The sequence below is a fragment of the Psilocybe cubensis genome, chromosome 6 (assembly GCF_017499595.1).
Source record: "Psilocybe cubensis strain MGC-MH-2018 chromosome 6, whole genome shotgun sequence".
Taxonomy (NCBI): domain Eukaryota; kingdom Fungi; phylum Basidiomycota; class Agaricomycetes; order Agaricales; family Agrocybaceae; genus Psilocybe; species Psilocybe cubensis.
Genome location: NC_063004.1, coordinates 891,064 through 907,989, shown reverse-complemented (window position 1 = coordinate 907,989; position 16,926 = coordinate 891,064). Strand labels below are relative to the sequence as shown.

At 47.9% G+C, this 16,926-nt stretch overlaps 4 protein-coding genes across 4 annotated transcripts; 2 read left to right on the top strand and 2 right to left on the bottom strand.

Annotated features, from left to right (window-relative positions):
• Window positions 1-1,053: 1,053 nt before the first annotated feature.
• Window positions 1,054-2,053, top strand: JR316_0006793 (ER membrane protein complex subunit 8/9-like protein; the record flags this gene model as incomplete). Its single annotated transcript, XM_047892538.1, has 5 exons — window positions 1,054-1,257; window positions 1,439-1,585; window positions 1,668-1,709; window positions 1,771-1,960; window positions 2,022-2,053. The coding sequence occupies 5 exons, from the start codon at window positions 1,054-1,056 to the stop codon at window positions 2,051-2,053; spliced, it is 615 nt and encodes a 204-aa protein (XP_047747820.1).
• Window positions 2,054-2,167: 114 nt separating this feature from the next.
• Window positions 2,168-7,043, bottom strand: JR316_0006792 (Vegetative incompatibility protein HET-E-1; the record flags this gene model as incomplete). Its single annotated transcript, XM_047892537.1, has 7 exons — window positions 2,168-4,480; window positions 4,535-6,111; window positions 6,176-6,352; window positions 6,412-6,616; window positions 6,672-6,722; window positions 6,790-6,974; window positions 7,025-7,043. 7 exons carry the CDS (start codon window positions 7,041-7,043, stop codon window positions 2,168-2,170), a joined length of 4,527 nt encoding a protein of 1,508 aa, XP_047747819.1.
• Window positions 7,044-8,003: 960 nt separating this feature from the next.
• Window positions 8,004-13,263, top strand: JR316_0006791 (uncharacterized protein; the record flags this gene model as incomplete). Its single annotated transcript, XM_047892536.1, has 7 exons — window positions 8,004-8,739; window positions 8,793-9,028; window positions 9,081-10,181; window positions 10,239-10,296; window positions 10,357-10,963; window positions 11,037-11,493; window positions 11,548-13,263. 7 exons carry the CDS (start codon window positions 8,004-8,006, stop codon window positions 13,261-13,263), a joined length of 4,911 nt encoding a protein of 1,636 aa, XP_047747818.1.
• A 450-nt stretch (window positions 13,264-13,713) lies between these two features.
• On the bottom strand, window positions 13,714-14,564 carry JR316_0006790 (uncharacterized protein; the record flags this gene model as incomplete). The annotated part of the gene is made up of 5 exons (XM_047892535.1): window positions 13,714-13,904; window positions 13,964-14,032; window positions 14,096-14,191; window positions 14,261-14,310; window positions 14,374-14,564. 5 exons carry the CDS (start codon window positions 14,562-14,564, stop codon window positions 13,714-13,716), a joined length of 597 nt encoding a protein of 198 aa, XP_047747817.1.
• Between the last annotated feature and the right edge of the window lie 2,362 nt (window positions 14,565-16,926).

The window sequence follows — 16,926 nt, the reverse complement described above, 5'->3', positions numbered from 1 at the left end:
CATTTACTACTCTCTGCTTGCGAGCTATGAACCATTTAATCTGCGCATTTTTTTCGTTCTTAACAACTTCTATCACGCAACCATTTTTCCCCTTTCTTCATCTTGCAGACATTTTAAGTAGGTAGTTACTCATGTCCATTTCTACAACACGCATCGCACTTTCTCCATCCGTTTCAACGAGTTGAATGCAGCTTTAGTCCATCAATCCATTTTCGCAGATGTCAGTAGGAGGGTCTCACCCCATGTCATCGCACCTATCCCCAATTCAAATCTCAAAACCTATTTATCCCCTACCTGATTCTTTGACATTGCTTTTTATCCTTCAGGGTCTGCGTTTCAATTCTTCATAAGTTCTCGCTTGGATTTTGCTCATTCTTGATACGAGTTCTAGTTTAATCAACAGGTCCCAAGACCAAATGTCTGCATACATGTAAATATAGTCCTGCATGCGATATCGTCACGATTTCCATTCTATTTCCCAATTTCTCAGACCAGAGTTGATTCTGTCCATAATAAATGAAAAGGTCCCATGATTGAGAAGTTAGCGCGCTGAAGCTCCGTAGGACCTTGGGTGGTGCGCCGATACGAAGGAACCGAGCATTGTATACTGCCGTGAGGTGCTACGGCATACGAGTTCGCGTCGTACATCAATGAATTTCCTGCCTATCTCCAGCAGTTTCATTCTATTATATCCGCCAGGTGTTGGCAGGCTATCAACCAACCCGTCAAAAGTCAACGCGTTTGGGCCTTACACAATTTAATAGTACCAAATCACCTTCGATACTTGGAAGCAGTTAAATCAGACCAAAATAAACTGGGAAAAACAAAATAGGATTAAAGCGGCGACGCGGAGTTTCAATAATCTAGATCGCGTATTTGCCCAACGAGTGCGCCGGCCTCCCTTCCAAACATCGTACTCTTCAGTGATCTCACTGCCTGGCTCGCGACTTCACTTCAACTTGCCCTTAGAATCTTAATATCCTGTGCAAACTGCACTAGCCTTATATAAACCATTCTTATCTCTATATCCGATACCCCTTCATCTGACCCGCCATGTCCAAGCCCTTATACACCATCCACCCAGAGGCGTACTATAAAGTCTTCTTCCATGCCGCGAAACATCCACATCAGCCGGTGAATGGCGTGTTCCTGGGGACGCAGAAGGGGGAGAAGGGAGAGGTTAGCATATTGGACGCGGTGCCGCTTTTACATCATTGGACCAGTCTAAGCCCGATGATGGAGATTGGATTAGATTTGGTGAGTACTTTAATATGATTTGGGTCTGGTGTTGGTTCAATCTGCCGATCGTAAACTTGAAACGAGGTTGGTAATTCGTGTTGGAGATAATAGACTTCGTGTTATTATGCTTTGGGATGTGCTCTAGGTGTTGGTAGTGAGAAGGGGCGTGAAGTTAATTACTTTTGTCCCTGATATATAGGCTACACAACACGCCGAAACGTCGGGCATGAAGGTGGTGGGATACTACCAGGGGTGTGAGCGGATAGACGACACGTCACTTGCGCCTGTTGGAGAGAAAGTTGCGAGCAGGATCAGGACAGGGTTCGAGGATGCAGTTGCCTTTGTGGTACGTCCACGTTCTCGCGACAGTCGCAGTCGTGCAATGATGGTGTTTCCTACCGGCTTACTCTCGCTTTTGCCTGGGGTAGATTGATGGTCAAAAAATTGGCAACGGTGAAGTTGCTTTGGTGGTACGTAGATCTACACCCTACTATATTGGCTTGTAACTTAATCTTCCATCCGAATCTTCAGCCGTATCACCCATTAGCTGCAACAACGACATGGCGGCCTGTCTCAGGCGAGCCTTCGCCTTTCGCGCCGGGGTCAAAATTCCAGCTGAGCGCGCCGAACCTACCATCAGAAGCGGTCAAATATGTCCAAGACCAGAATCTGCATTTTGCGTTCGGTGACTTTGACGACCATCTGGAGGATGTGACGATTGGTAAATGTCTTTTTGTATACCTTCAAGGTGCAACACTTGACTGACGTGTGCTCATGTTTAGATTGGTTGAGAAACCGTACGTGTTTACCATAGACGCGTGCGTTTTCATGTCATTTCTATAACATTGCTATTTCACCTGCTTTGGGTCTTACTTCACTTTTTGAGTCTGAAGGTTGCAATCAAACAACTGTGAAAGTTTCGCATGGTTTAAATATGATGACCAGTATAACATGCAGTCCAGTTCTCCCCATGAACGAATTTCGACGTATCAAACCGAAACTGGTTCTCACCGATGATTAGACTAGGGAACGAAGGGCGATAGAAACCTGCTCTGTGCAAGGATGGAACCCAAAGCACGAGTTCATTGTGCTCTCCGCGAATCCATCCATCAGGGTCGATGACAGATGAATTATTGAGATGACTTTCTGTTCCAGTTGGGCTGATTGCGCAGGCAGGCATGATGCGAATGGTGGAATCCTGTCCACCAGAAGCGATTCGAGTACCATCTGGCGAGAAGGCTATAGAATGGATGATATCAGTGTGCCCGGTGGGTAAAACGTATGCAAGGGTTCCCGTTAACGCATTCCATACGCGTATTGTCAAGTCATCTGAACCCGAGGCAAATTGGCTACCATCTGGAGAGAATGTTACTGATGCGATGAAGCTGGTGTGTCCTGCAAGTGGCCCTCGTTCCAATATCCCTGTCGATACATTCCAAACACAAAGAGTACGGTCACTAGACCCGGAAACGATTTGCGTCCCATCTGGTGAAAAGGCGATCGAGGTGACTCCGCCTTTGTGCCCTTTCAATGGTTCTTTTATTAACTCTCCCGTTAACGAGTCCCACAAGCGCACAGTGGCATCCCACGATCCAGAGGCAATAATCGCGCCGTTCGGTGAGAATTGCACAGAAACTACTTTGTCGTTGTGTCCTATGAGTGGGCCTAACTCCAATTCACCCGTGTTCACATTCCACACTCTAATTGTTTGATCATGAGATCCTGAGGCAAGTCTAAGCCCGTCAGGCGAGAATGAGACTGATCGAATGTATGCCGTGTGCCCAGTGAAAGGTAAGTTTTCCGATGACGAGGCATTGGCAGATCCAGGTTCCTGATATCCCTTTCGTTCTCCTGTGAATGGATTGATTAACAGAATAGATCTGTCCCCAGAGCCAGTTGCGATCCATTCACCGTCTGGAGAGAACACGGCCGAAAACACAGTTGAAGTATGGTGTTTTATCGGACCTGACTCGAGCCTTCCTGTCGAAGCATTCCATATGCAGATCGTGCGGTCGTCAGAACCAGAGACGATGTGTTTCCCGTCAGGTGAAAACGCGACACAGCGAACTGTGTCTGTATGTCTGGTAACGGTGTTGTTCTCTGAAGAAGCCAAAGCCCGTCCTTCATTGCCAAACCCAAGCTCTGTACCAGGTATTGTCCATATGCAAAATGTTCTATCTTCGGACCCAGAGCCAATTCTTTGACCATCTGGAGATAACGCATGGCAGTAGATCCAATTAACATGCCCGTGTAGGATATGCTCAAGTCTTCCTGTTTTCCTGTTCCAAATTCGAACTGTATTATCGTATGATGAAGTGATAATGCGTGTGCCATCGGATGAAAATCCTACACAGGTTACATCGTAGATGTGTCCAATCAGGGGGCCTTGCTCTTTTAATCCAGTGGACACGTTCCATACGATGACAGTTCTGTCTTTGGAGCCAGAAACGATGTACTGCCCATCTGGAGAGAATTTGACCGACATCACCTCACGAGTGTGCCCAGTAAAAGGGGTCTGCTTCAACTCTCCGTTCGAGGCACTCCAGACACGGACTTCGTGGTCTGACGAGGCGGACGCGATGGTCGCCCCGTCTGGGGAAAATGTAACTGAGTTGATGCACTTCGAGTGTCCAGTAAAAGGTCCTTGGTGTATAGCTCCTGTGGTCACATTCCATATCAAAATAGTTGCATCTTCTGAACCAGAGATTAACCACTGTCCGTCGGGAGAAAACTCGACGGAATAGACGTCCTGAGTGTGTCCTTGCAGTGGCCCTCGTTCCAGCTCCCAAGATGATGCGTTCCATATGCAGATTGTTCCGTCACCTGAGCCAGACGCCATCAGCTGTCCGTCTGGAGATAATTTCAATGTGTTCACTGGACCGGTGTGCCTGGTGAGCGGTTCACCTACCATTCTGCCCGTCGTAGTATCCCATCGGCATATTGTGCTGTTAGAGGCGCCGGTTACGATATAATGTCCGTCTCGGGAGAAGGCTACTGAGTAAACGGTGCTTTGTGTGTTAATGGACAATTCCAGTGCGGGCCAGTCAGTTTGTCGACCAAACTCAAGTGCAACAGTGTTGGAGAACTGGGAGGCATAAATTTGATATATTTTGGATGAAGTCGGCGTGAATGGCAAGGCGGATAGATAGATATGGGCTACGCTCCGTGAAATGGGCGTTGCAAAATAGCGTAAGAATTTGAATGCATCTGTTGCGAGTTCGTTAAACTGGTTGCTAGCTGTCTAAACGCGAACGGTATGAGGGCTTTGATAGTTAGTTATTAGGTATATGCTTACATTGACACCCGAATTTGAAGCTATCCATCGTCTCAACATTACAAAGGCTTGCATGGCGAGAGGCAATTTATCTGCTATGCTGAGCACTTCCAGCCAAAATAGAAACTTTTCTTGAAGGAAGGACTGGACTTGTTTAAAAATGAAATCATCGAACGGCAGACGCTTCAAATGTTTGTACCAATAACGACACGCATAAAATAAAGCTGGCGAAATGCGTGTTCCGATTTGAGCATGATCCATAATTTCAGTGTTAGCAAAGTAAGATGTGGAGACGCCGAATATATTGAATCTGAGTTCCCGTAGCATGACGTTTAAGCAGGCATATATCAACTCGCGATGGGAGGAGTTGAGGTTGATGAAAAAAGGGTTATTTGCCGTGATTCCATGTGTGAGAAAGTCGCGAAAAGAGGTGTGGAGGGGGACAATGGGTAAATCATGGTATTCTGATGATGCCACGTTGCTCAACAAAGAGCCAAGGTGCTTGACAATTGCAAGCACAGAGTCTGGATCATCCTGATCCGGAGACGAAGAAAATTGTCGCAAACTTGTAAGAGACTTGACAGAGAAGGGCACGGGCGCAACCAGGAGATGGCCTATGACAGATCGAAATCGGCGGCGTGCAATTTCAGTGCTAAAGTACCCTGAAAGAACGCTATCGTACAGCGCGTATAATGGGCGGTTGAGTTCGTGTTTGTATTCCTTGCTCTCCCTTGTTATTGGGTTAAGCAGGCCGCGCAGGCAGTCGGATTCTGTCCACCCAGGCGGAGGTTCTTTAATATGTCTACAGGCCACCGATGCCCATTGAAAGAGGCCCTCTGATTTCTCGACGAGCACATCTCCGTATTGCTGGTACAGACGAGGAGTGAGATTCTCTGGATCTTGGAAGTAGCGTCGTATGTCGTCATCAGTCGTGGTCAATCGGTGGTCGTTGATGTCCAAGGCCTCGCATGCCCCTGTTTGCGCGTTGGCTAATAATTGTCTAATATTTCCATCTAACCTGGAAGTCATAAAAATGCGAAAATATGAGGGAAGTGAACCAAGAAATCGAGCGAGAAAGGCAGCGAGTCCAGTTTTACCCAGTGGATTCGCACTTTCGTCCAAGCCGTCGATAACAATAAGGATCGGATATTCAGCATTTACCTCCCACATTGCATCCATTAGTAGTGAATCAAATAGCAAATCGAGGCTATTCGTGGTTCGGAGTGATATATCAACCTTGATGCGCTCTCCTACGGCTGCTTTAAAGGATGGGTAACGTTTGCAGAGGTCGTGAATGATAGTCGTCAAAAGACTATGATCCTCGTGTTTGGATTTATCGCTGCGGGAGAAGGAATAGTATGATGCAAGACGATCGCACAGCTGGAAGCGTAGGGCAAGCTCGTGAGCAACGGTTGATTTTCCCGTGCCTGCTTGGCCGAAAAGAGCCAGGCCTGGTTTCGACGAAGGGTCGTCGACCCATCGAGTGACGTATTCCAAAAGATCAACCCGTGTCCCTGGATGGCAGCCACTTCTTTCGACACTGTAAATCGAGCGCCAACCTGATTTGTAGGGTAGTTCAGCCAGCTTTGAGTCAATATCTGTGTATAGATCGACAGCTGCTTGTAAACTCTGATTTTATGATACTAGGAGAGACAGACGCACCAAAGTCTGCAAGACGTTTTGGTATTATATCCATGTTTCGTTGAATTTTATCGACGGTGATCTGTGTGGAAATAAGAGCGTTGTCCAGTAAATCTTGACGTAGAGAAGCAAGGGTGTTGCATAGGTCTTGAACTTCTTTGGAAATTCCGCGAAACAGATTTCTCGCCAGTCTCGTCGCTAATCATAATAAAATATTGAAGCCTATAAAAAACACTCTACTAGAATGGACGACGCACCAAACTGTTTGTCTTCTGTGTAATGTTGAATGAACTCACTACATAACCCGATGTGTCGCAGCATCACTTTGAGTATAAGCGCTTGGTTAGAGTTTGGTGTAATAGCCTTCAAAAGGTCTTCGGATTGGACCAAATCAAATGAACTACGCAGTGATTCGATGAGTTTTTTGATGTTTTCGTCACGTTGAAGTTGTTGTGAAAGCGCCTGTGTGTATGATCAATACATAATGTGGACACGAAATGCAATGCTGGAAATTTACCTGGGTGATTGACGTCACAGCGCTCCATGCTATCTTGGTGTATGGGTGCATCTATTTGACGGGTCAAGACATAAACAATTAAGAAGATATACGTCATTACCCCTGCTATGTTACCGACCAAACCTATAACCCATTCGATGTTATCAAGCGCCCCTTTCCAGTCTTCAAGATCGTGCATCGTCGAAAACGCAGCTTCAGCATCACCTACAGCAGTTTTTGCTGCTTCAACCAGTTGGCAATTATAGACATTTAGGGTGATAGTAAGTTTAGGAGCTGTCTCGTTGGGTATCGGGAAACGGGTCTCTAGAGATCAATCAGATCTAGTGAGCACACTTGCATGATGCAAGGCAAACCAGAAGTATATGCAGGCATGATTAGAGTGGATCCAATTAAAATATCCTTTGCATTCTGCCTTTTGGCATATAGAGAGAGCCTGATATACGACCCCTGAACAATGCTGAGAAAATCGATTAATGACGTATATACGGAGGACCAAGTCGCAGATTTAGTTAACTTACAAGCCATCCATTTTCTCGTTCCATACTACACATTGATCCCGACTACGAATGGCGCTGGATTGTCTGATCTTTGTTCCATCGGCAATTCTGACATAAAACGATCTGCCACGCCCCCACAAGTCCTTGAGAGCAGGAAGATTGTTGGCTTGAAGGACTTATGCACGATTGCAAGATTCAACGGTGCTTCTTTTATAAGGTAAATTTTCAGGCTTACCAGTGACATTAATTTGATTAAAAGAGGCCTCCGAAGCTGGGACACTGTTTGTGAATGAAGGACCGTCCGTGTTTAAGCTGCTAGCAACTCTCTTGGATCTCAGGGAAAACCTTTTGTTAGAAGACATTGGATTGGGAATTAAGTCAAGGCTTAGATGGACCTAGTAAAGCCTTTTGACTTTGGAGGATCCGAGCTGTGTTAGCTGGCGATAGCAAAGGTAGATGTTGGGCAGTGTAATGCGAGTATCGAGGCGCTGCCATTCCCATTACTTCTGATGTTCTTCCACTATTTCCGGTACGTTTTGTCAGCTTTCAAAGTAGAAAATAGTTCATACTAAACATTGCCGTTCCAAAATTATTGGCAAAAGCTGTGAGCGCTGGGTCGTGCCCAAGTCGTGCCTTCCACGGTCGGTGTGAGTCATGTGAATAACACGAACAAGCAAGACCAAGCAACGCGTCTAACGCGTAAACAAGGCGCGTTTAATGAGTGACTGCGTTACAGTTATACGTCGCGTCACGCGTGGTCTCCGCCATTTCTCCCACTCTTCCTTTCGTCTCCATCCTCAGTCTCTTCCCCGTTCCCCACCCCCCGCTCCCCATAATGTCCCTTCTCACCCCTCCCAACTCGTCCCATAGAGCTGACAAGGAGAAAGAGAACAAATATCCAGCGCCAGTCGCTGGGCCATCGACGCGCTCGGTGGTATGGGCACCCCAAAATTCGATACACTGCCTGGGCACACCTCCAAAGTCTACAGCCATCTCCTCGCGACACCGTCCGAATGCTTCTAAATCCATTCTCAAGAAGTCGTCGAAAATCAACATGCTTGAGCTGCCAGCAGCTCCCAAGCCGCGCGACGTCACTCCAGAACCCTCCGACCCTCTCGTAGACCTAAATTATCTCGCCCACCCGGTGAACCTCATACTGTCCAACGGAGGCCCTGACCAAACAGAATCTCTAGCCGACCTCATTACGGGATACAACATCCTGGCGGCACGACTTCGAAGTGGTGTCTCAGACGTTACGGATGGAGATGCGTCGTGGCCCTTGTTCCAACCCCTACGGAAGAATGCTCAGCAGTTTGTAGATGCTGTAGTACGTGATATTGGTCGGGCACTAGTAGACCCACTACTACTCATGGCCAGCTCAAGGGACGAATGTGCCATGGAAGTCCCAAAATTCACCCTGCCATCACCGCGAAAGAGCCCGACGAAAAAGAAGGGCGGCATGACGGAAGAACAAGTCAAGTACGCAAGAGATTTGTGCACGACCTCTCATTCAGTTATAAAGCTACTTGCTTTTATTCTCGCTACTCCTGCTGTCTATAATGTATTCCAAGGTACGCGTTAACCTCCTGAGGCACAACATGTTTTTTTAAGTTTGCTTTTGTAGAGAAACAACTCCGTCAGATCTTGACAGCCATCTTAGCCATTCCATTGGCAGATGAGATACCAACACCCAACGCGCGTAAAACCTGCGCACTTGCCATTTGGCTCATCCAAACACAACGTTTGCCTGCCAGCGTGCTTCAACCGGCTGCTGACAGAATCGCATATGCGATCCGTCGTGGAATAGACGGCGAACTTGGAAAAGAGGGCAAGAAAGGCTCTGCCAGCGATGGCTTGAAGGTGCATATATCCACCTTTTGGACGCGTTCTGGTCTCTAACCTGACCCTTTAGGCTGTTCATGATCTATGCGTATATTTACCTGCTGTTTTCATTCCTGCATTTACACCATTACTACCTTCGGTATTGTCGAATTTACTCGCCAATACTCTCACCCTCCGCACTCAAGCGTGCCATGCCCTCGGCGGATTCGTTATTGGATCGACATCGCCTTCAGTGCCACACTCTGTCACGCACACCAAAATCGCCGAAATGGTCGCTGCATTCCTCACCACTGTCACGTCTCCAAATCCCAAATCGCCGTCAAAGGCACAAGAAGCCATGATCGTCAGGACACTGCGCACAACGATAAACGCAACCGAGCCTGCGCACGTTGCGCAGGGTCCTGTCTGGGCCGTGTGCGTCCTCGCTAGTTTCGTCGCGCTGCTACGCTCGAAACTATGTGCAGATGCGAAAGTGAATCGGATCGTTTCTGCGTTGCTGAGTCTTGCGCTCCGACATAAGAAGAGCTCTGTGCGTGCACTGGTGTGCATCGCGTGGCGAACAGTGACGTGGTCGTACTTCCAGCCGCCGTTGATTGCAGACACGGAGGAAGGAGAGGAGGAGGTGATAAAAGAGGACGAAGAGATAGCAGCTGAGAGAGAAATGCTAGATCATGTAAAAAAGGTGCATTGTAAAGTGATGATGACCGTGGTGGACATGCAGGCGGGGATTTCGACGATCGCTGCGCTTCTCGGGGAGGACACGGAAAAGCTAGACGATGCCCACCGCGACCCCGATGAACCTCTCCGCCTCTCGCTCGACATTCTCAATACAATGACGCTCCGAGGCGGGCACCCATGTATAGACGCGATCGACGCGCTGAGGCATATCACGTCAATCACACGTTCGGGCCATGAAGTGCCGGCAGACTGGGATTTGGCGCTGTTGTTGCCCCGCGGTTTGTTCGCTGCCAATCCGGGGTTGCTGACAGCCGAGTTTAAGAGTTTGGGTGCGGCTGTGAGGCCCCTATATGATCAGGTTGCACAGACGGGGGATGTGAGGCTATTGACAAGGGAAGAAATATCGAGAGACTGGGTGTGTGAGGGCTTGTTGAAGAGTTGGAGAAATGTCATTAGGCAGCTGGAGATGTTTGATGAGGTTCATTCTGCTCCTGTATGTTTTGGTTTTATTTCTTCTTGCTTTGTATGGTCTCTGATCATTGTACTTCAGGAAAATCTCGTGGAGATTTGGACAAATGTGTTGGAAGCGAACGTTAGCCTTCTGCAAGGTTCGTTTTCCTTTATTTCATATGCGCTATATATTTAACATTGATTTCTTTTTTTTACAGAAAGCGACGACGACGCGACCATCAGCAATTTTGCGACCAAAGCTGTCAAATATCTCATTGAAATTGCACAGGACCCTCAACTCGATTTCAGACCCAAAAAGCCAACCGAACAGCAGACCGCCGCGGCCACTTTGGACTCTGACGACACCATTCCCGACACGGGCAGCACGACGTGCACCAATGCCGAGTTGCGTCTTCGGGTGATATACAGCCTTTGGAACGCGATGAAATCTGTGTTCCCCGTTGGACTTCTTTCACAGGCGGGTGAAGAGCTTCTCGAGGCGTTTGTATGGGGTCAAAATTCGCTCGTGCCGGAGATCGCGCGTATGACTACAAGCCAAACAGAGGAAGGGGAAGAGCTGGGCGAGCGCGCGCGAGAGGCGTGGGTGGGTATGTGTGTGGAAGTGCTGACTGTGTGTGAAGTGGAAGCGTTCAAGATGTTCTGGGGAGTGGAGACTGAGGAGGATGTGAGGCAGGGCAAGGAGATGAATAACTGGATTTGGAATAGGGATTTCTCTAGGGCTGCTTGGAGAAGTGCTACGAAGAGGTGGATGGAAAACAAGGGTGGCTGGGAGGCGTGTGTCGTTTTACTTGGGTTGCCGTTCAGGTTTGTGGTTATTTTACTATTGCATCATTTTTTGATTCTTTTTGCTGAATGCTTTTATATTTGTTTCTTTCAGTGATCGCCATTGCTGGAATGTCATCGGAGCTGATTATGACCTCTGGGAACAGTTGCTCGAATACACTACAGATAAGGCGCTCGACGACGCCGACCTCGACACCGCAAGTGTACTCGACAAAGTCGCCAGCTTCGTCTCGCATTTCCAAACACCCGGTTTATACTCTGCACCCTCCACGCGCCTTGTCGACTTGCTCATTTCACATCTCGAACCATCCAAATGGCATGACTTGCCTTTACAGGTCCTCGAGCTGGCGTCGTCGACGATGCGCGCGACCTACCCACCCGAACCGCGCGTCAAGGGCGTGTCGATGTGGATGGCGCGTTCATTGGCAAATTTGATTGAGAACTGCCCGACGCAATTTTGCTTGAGGCTGATGGAGGTGCTGGATGAAGGGTTGTGTTTATGGCTGGCAGATGAGTGTGAGGTGTGGTCGGATCATGAGCTTACTTATGATGTAAGGTTTCAATCTTTTCTCTATGTGGTCGATAACTGATAGTTTCTTTTCTAGATCATCCCTCTGTATCAGCACATTCTCGTCAGGATTCAAGTCCTTCCCGAGTCAATGGAGAACCTAGACAAATTGAGCAACATCCTCGACTCGATATTCCTGAACAAAGTGCACGCCGTTGCAGCCGAGTCGTTCTTGGACTACTGGAAGTTGACCTATGCTCGCATGAACGTCCCAGAAAGCGAGCTCCCCACTGCTATCACACATTGTCTGCAAGCCGTTGGTCTCCTAGCACCCCCTACACCTACCACTCCTGAGCCGACAGCGCCAACTGCACTCCCTCTTGCGGCTGCGTTTATTCCTTCGTCTCCGCGTACGCCGATTGCGGCATCGTTCTCGACGCCCCCGACTGCCATCATCAAGCGCGAAGCTCTATCCCGAGTAGCGTCCCCACAGCGGCCTCATAAGGTGTTTGGAGCGTTCCCAATTGTTCCTTCGACACCGATGTCACCTAGTAGACGAAGGCGCTCGAGTGGTACGTCGTCGGAAGGTATGAGGACGCCGTTGTCTGCGATTCAGCTGTGTACATCTCCTGCGAAGAGACGGAGGTTGATGTCGGATGGGGATGAAAGCTCCAGGAAGAGCGACAAGGAGAATATGTTTATGGATAAGGGCAATGTTCCTGTTGTCGCGTCCGTTACGGAACGCATTGCGGAGTTGAAGCCCAAGGGGAAGAAGAGGAGACTGAGCGATGAAGAGGATGATCCTGATTACGTTCCTGAGTGCGCGCCGGCTTCGTCGACGGGATCGGGTAAGAAGCTGAAGGGGAAGATGAAGCCCAAGGGGAAGCCTGTGGCGAAGAAGGCGAGGATACCGACGTCGCCTGTGCCTAGTGTGACTGGGAGTGTGAGCAGTAATGAGAGCGAGGATGAGCGTCGGTGGGTTGAGGCAGCTCTAATTTCTGGGTCGGATGTGCCTTTCCCCAAGATGGGCAATGTGGACGATGAGAAAGAAGAGGCGAAGGAGGAGGTTGCGGAAAGAGACTTTGCGGTCAGGAATCCGATTGTGTATGGATCTGCGTCAAAATCCAGGGCTACCACCGTTTGCCCGAGTGATGATGAAGCGTCTAGTTCGACAGCGGCGGAGTTGGCGACGCCCACTACCCCTACCAACAACACTCGTAAGATCGACTTTACAAAGATTCCAAGACGGGCTGCGAGCAATCCTGGTCCACTGCTAGGCAGCTGCACGTTGAAGAAGAGGAAGCGACCTCATTCTGCGGATGGGAGTCTGGACTCTGAACAAAAGGATTGCTACGGCTTGAGCTCGATGAAGCCATTACCTGCACTTGCACTCTCGATGCCACCGCCCAAACCTCGCAAACTTCGGCCGATATTCAAAATGTACACGTACCCTCTTTCTTCAGACTCTGATCATCCCGCTTCTTCCTGCATGTCATCCGATGACGATCCGCATCTGGGACAAGTCACTCCGCACCATATTACATCTCCAGATTTCATCCGCAAGGCACCTTTTGTGAACGTGTCAATGGGGTCGAGCAAGAAGATGTCGGCGAGCAAGGCAGCTATTCTGAAAGAGCTGTTTGGGGAAGAGAGTCCGAGTCCGGATTCAAAGCCAACTTATCCAGGGAGCGATGATTCGATTATGTCTGATGAGTCGCCGGTCAAGGGGGTGGTGAGCAGGCAAAAGTTGCAGAGGATGGGGTCGGATTCGTTGATTGGTGGTTATGGCAAGAGTAAAGCTTTCGTTTGGTGATTGGTGATTGTTGATTGTTGATTGGGGGATTTGGTTTATTTTTTTCTTTTCTTATTGATATTTTTTTTTTTCGTTCGGGTCGTATTTCATTGTACATTATACAATTTGTATCATACATATTCGAAGCTTTTGGATACCCTTCCTCGAAATTTGCGAATAATAACAGCCTACAAAGCACATTTAATGGATAGCTGTTTGAAATGATTGACATTGAGCATCAAGGGAACTTCCGAAGTAGGGTCGGTCACGATCGTAAGAATTTATTGACAAAAAGGTATACTAAATGCTATATCGTCCAATTAGATTTACATCGCAATCGTAAAGTCGTATCTTGAAACTAATTATATAAAAGAAAGCTAATTCCTTCACAAACAAACACTTTGGTGTATTCGGCGATTGAAACAATTTGCAGGATCATTATGGGGGGTCAGTATTTTAGACATGCCAGGATTAAGCGGGAGCGGTGGCTGGGTAGGTGTTCACTCCGGTTGTGGCGGGTGCACCAGTGTTGCCAGTAGCGACTCCGGATTCATCGTGGTACGCTCCTTTCTCGCTCATTCGTCGGGACCAGGAGCTTCGTCCGTCGGCGCGAGACTTTGAGCTCATGCCGTATGCGAGAAGGTGGATGATGTAGAACAGAACTAAAGAATATAGCGTTGTTATTTGATATACGAGTGTACGGGGAAGGAGAAAAACGTACGAAGAATCCAAATGATGATTGAGAAGGCTTCGGCGGCCGTCAACTGGGAGCAAAGGCTGGAGATGCTGACTGTGGAAAGGGTTTTTTTAAGTTCAATGCTTGTGGTGGATAGTGAAATTTAAAAAAACTCACAGAAGCGGAAGAAACCACAGCCGACACCACCAAAGTTGTTTCGCCTTGCGTGAATGATCATTGCAGACGAGACGACCCATACAATGAATAAGATCACTGTTTTGTGTTTTGAAATAAATTGTGAGACATGGGTAGTTTAAGTTAATATGGAATTATGGAACGCACTGGTGAGGATGAGCTCTGTGATGACATGAATCGCGCCGGAGGCCACCAGCCTGTCGAAGATGTGCTTTAGCCAAAAGGTGTGTTAACAGGAAAGATGGTCATGGATTCCTTACATCAAGGGGAAGACGAGGATCGTCAAGGAGGATATCACGAGACCTAGAATTTGCCAGTTGGTGGCACTACGGAACCCGAGCGTTCGGTGGGTGATATTGGCGAGCAAGCCCATGACGATGATGCTGAAGATTACGCTCAAAATGAGAGTAATGAGACGGTGCGTATGCACTGGTCCACTGTGTGATGCCATTTCGTCTGGTTCGTCAAAGGCGTTGAAGGTAAAGATAGGTGTCGATTATGAATGAAGTAGGTATCCCCTTCTTATATTGGGAGACGGGAATTGCCTCTTGATTCATTTCAGTGTCTACACTTGGGCGAATGCGGGAAGAGTTCATTACACAGGCATTACATCACAGGTATGAACAAAGGCCGTCGTCACCTTGGAACGGAAAGTCATGTTCGACGGGGGTAATTGAGAATCTAAGAAGGGAAATCTGTAGCCTCTTTCGAGTTGGGAGTAGTGGATGACAGAACGGCTTACATCACATAATCACTTCCCCGCTCCATTTTCTCGACTTCGTGAAACTTCGAGAAATTGAATTTCAAAATATAGTTAGAAGTCGAAGTCGTATCTGACAATAGGAATGACCATTGTAATCATTGACATTTCTGTTCAGGCATCAAGAACAGATGTAAGACATCTTCAATGCGACTTCCATCACGGTCTGGAGCGAAATGGAGAGAAATGGCTCAAGGAATGGAGTTGACCAAGAGTTGACGAAATGAGCCACCCCAGTGAAGTCTTCCGGTGTTTGCCGAAGGTTGATGGCGGAGTTCAATTTGAAAGAGTTATTTTTAGAGTCAGTGACGTCATACCAATGGGGCCATACCTTCCCGTCCACCACTCAACACCCTCGACGGCGGCAGCGATCCCATGCCATGTAAAAAGATTGACACTAAGACAAAGCTAGAAGGCATGAATGGAAGGAAAGGAGCTTGGCTTAAGATCCGAGCCAAGAATCAGCTATGAGAATTTGGTATCGCAAATAGTCCACGACACTGAACAAGCAATCTCATTAATATCGATGATACTGCATGGAGTAAACGAGGTGGATCGTATTGTTTTTGGCTACATAGAATTTTCTGTATAGTACTTAAAAATTAGAGCAGACTGGTTTATTGGTGGTTTTGTGACCACTGGCAGAGGTATCCAGGTTGTGAGGTTACTGGCCCAGCAGGCCGAGATTACTGGTATATCACCATGTGATAGCAATGAAGCGACTATTCTTTCAACTCAGATGTAAACCAAAAAAATAAATCCTCGTTGCAGAAATACAGCAATAATAATGAAGGCGAAATAGCTATATTACTTTATAGCTGCTTAGAACGGCCTAAGTCAGCGAGAAAAATGATGTCCCCCTCCCTCCCCTATGTGAAAGTCGAAGTTAATGCAATTGATGTGGTGTGGTGTACATGTGTGGATGGTGCTGAGGATGTGGTGGAAATGGTGAATGGTGATGAATAGTTGCGACGGCGTCCAATGGTGATGCAAGTGAATAATAATGGAATATGCAATGTGGTGTGTGGTATGGTGGTGCTTCATGATCATGATGTGCTGTATTCGCAGGCCAAGAGTCAATGAGGGGAAAGATACCAAGAAGCAAGGGAAAGGACGTACTGTATCGCGTATGAGCTGACGCTCGTGTAGTGGATCAAATGACGAGGGAGTTAGGCGATGACGCAGTAAGCGTTGCCTGCGGTCCCGGCCCTCTCTGCGTCCGAGGGAACGGTAGACTCGATGGACTCGACTGCGATGATGTCGACTGTGGTGAAAGCGTCCATTGCAATGTATAAGAATGAACTCTTGAAATGCGACGTTTAGAGTCTGAGAGGACAAAGGTGGAAACCTGAGCGGGGTTGCGATTTGATCCTGGGGGGAAAGGGATAGCAGAAGTGCCCTGGGTTTTTATACGTTATACGTTTATTAGCAGCGACACTGTCGCGACTGTCTTGTTTCGCATGATTTGAATTGATTGAAGCGTAGATGGGCAGTGGGCATGATTCGCTTTATTGTGTTGGACGCGAATGGCAGGAGGGGCGGTTATAGTGAGCGGACCAACAAGGAGAGAGCTCCGGAGGGTGAACAATTAGAGAGTGAAAGCTTATGCTCACGCCGGTTCTGGACCTCGGGGATGAAGGAAAGCTGTAAATTTACAATCCGCCATGGGATGGGAAAGCAGTTCAGACACAGTAGCATCGACGAGACTGAGCCTCAGTGAGTCAATTTAGGCTGAGAATGTGAAGAGGTTCAAGGTCAAATGCGCTTTGGTCACATAGCGTATCCCTTCGTGAAGCCGATATCCAGGTAAGCTTTCTACAATGTTGCGATGATGTGTTTGCCAATGTCATGCATGTGAGAAAAAGGAAAGACTTCCGTATTTGATGGGCGACTTTTCTTGATCACAAAAAGAGAGGCGGCATTCGGGAGCGCTGAATCCAGAGTTATGCCAGAATCGCGTGAGCATCAAGCGCAAATTCACCGAAAAGGCAGGAACTTGTCGGGGAAACCTCCCCTTATTGTGAAGAGCGAATTTAAGGTTTTGGCTATCTCG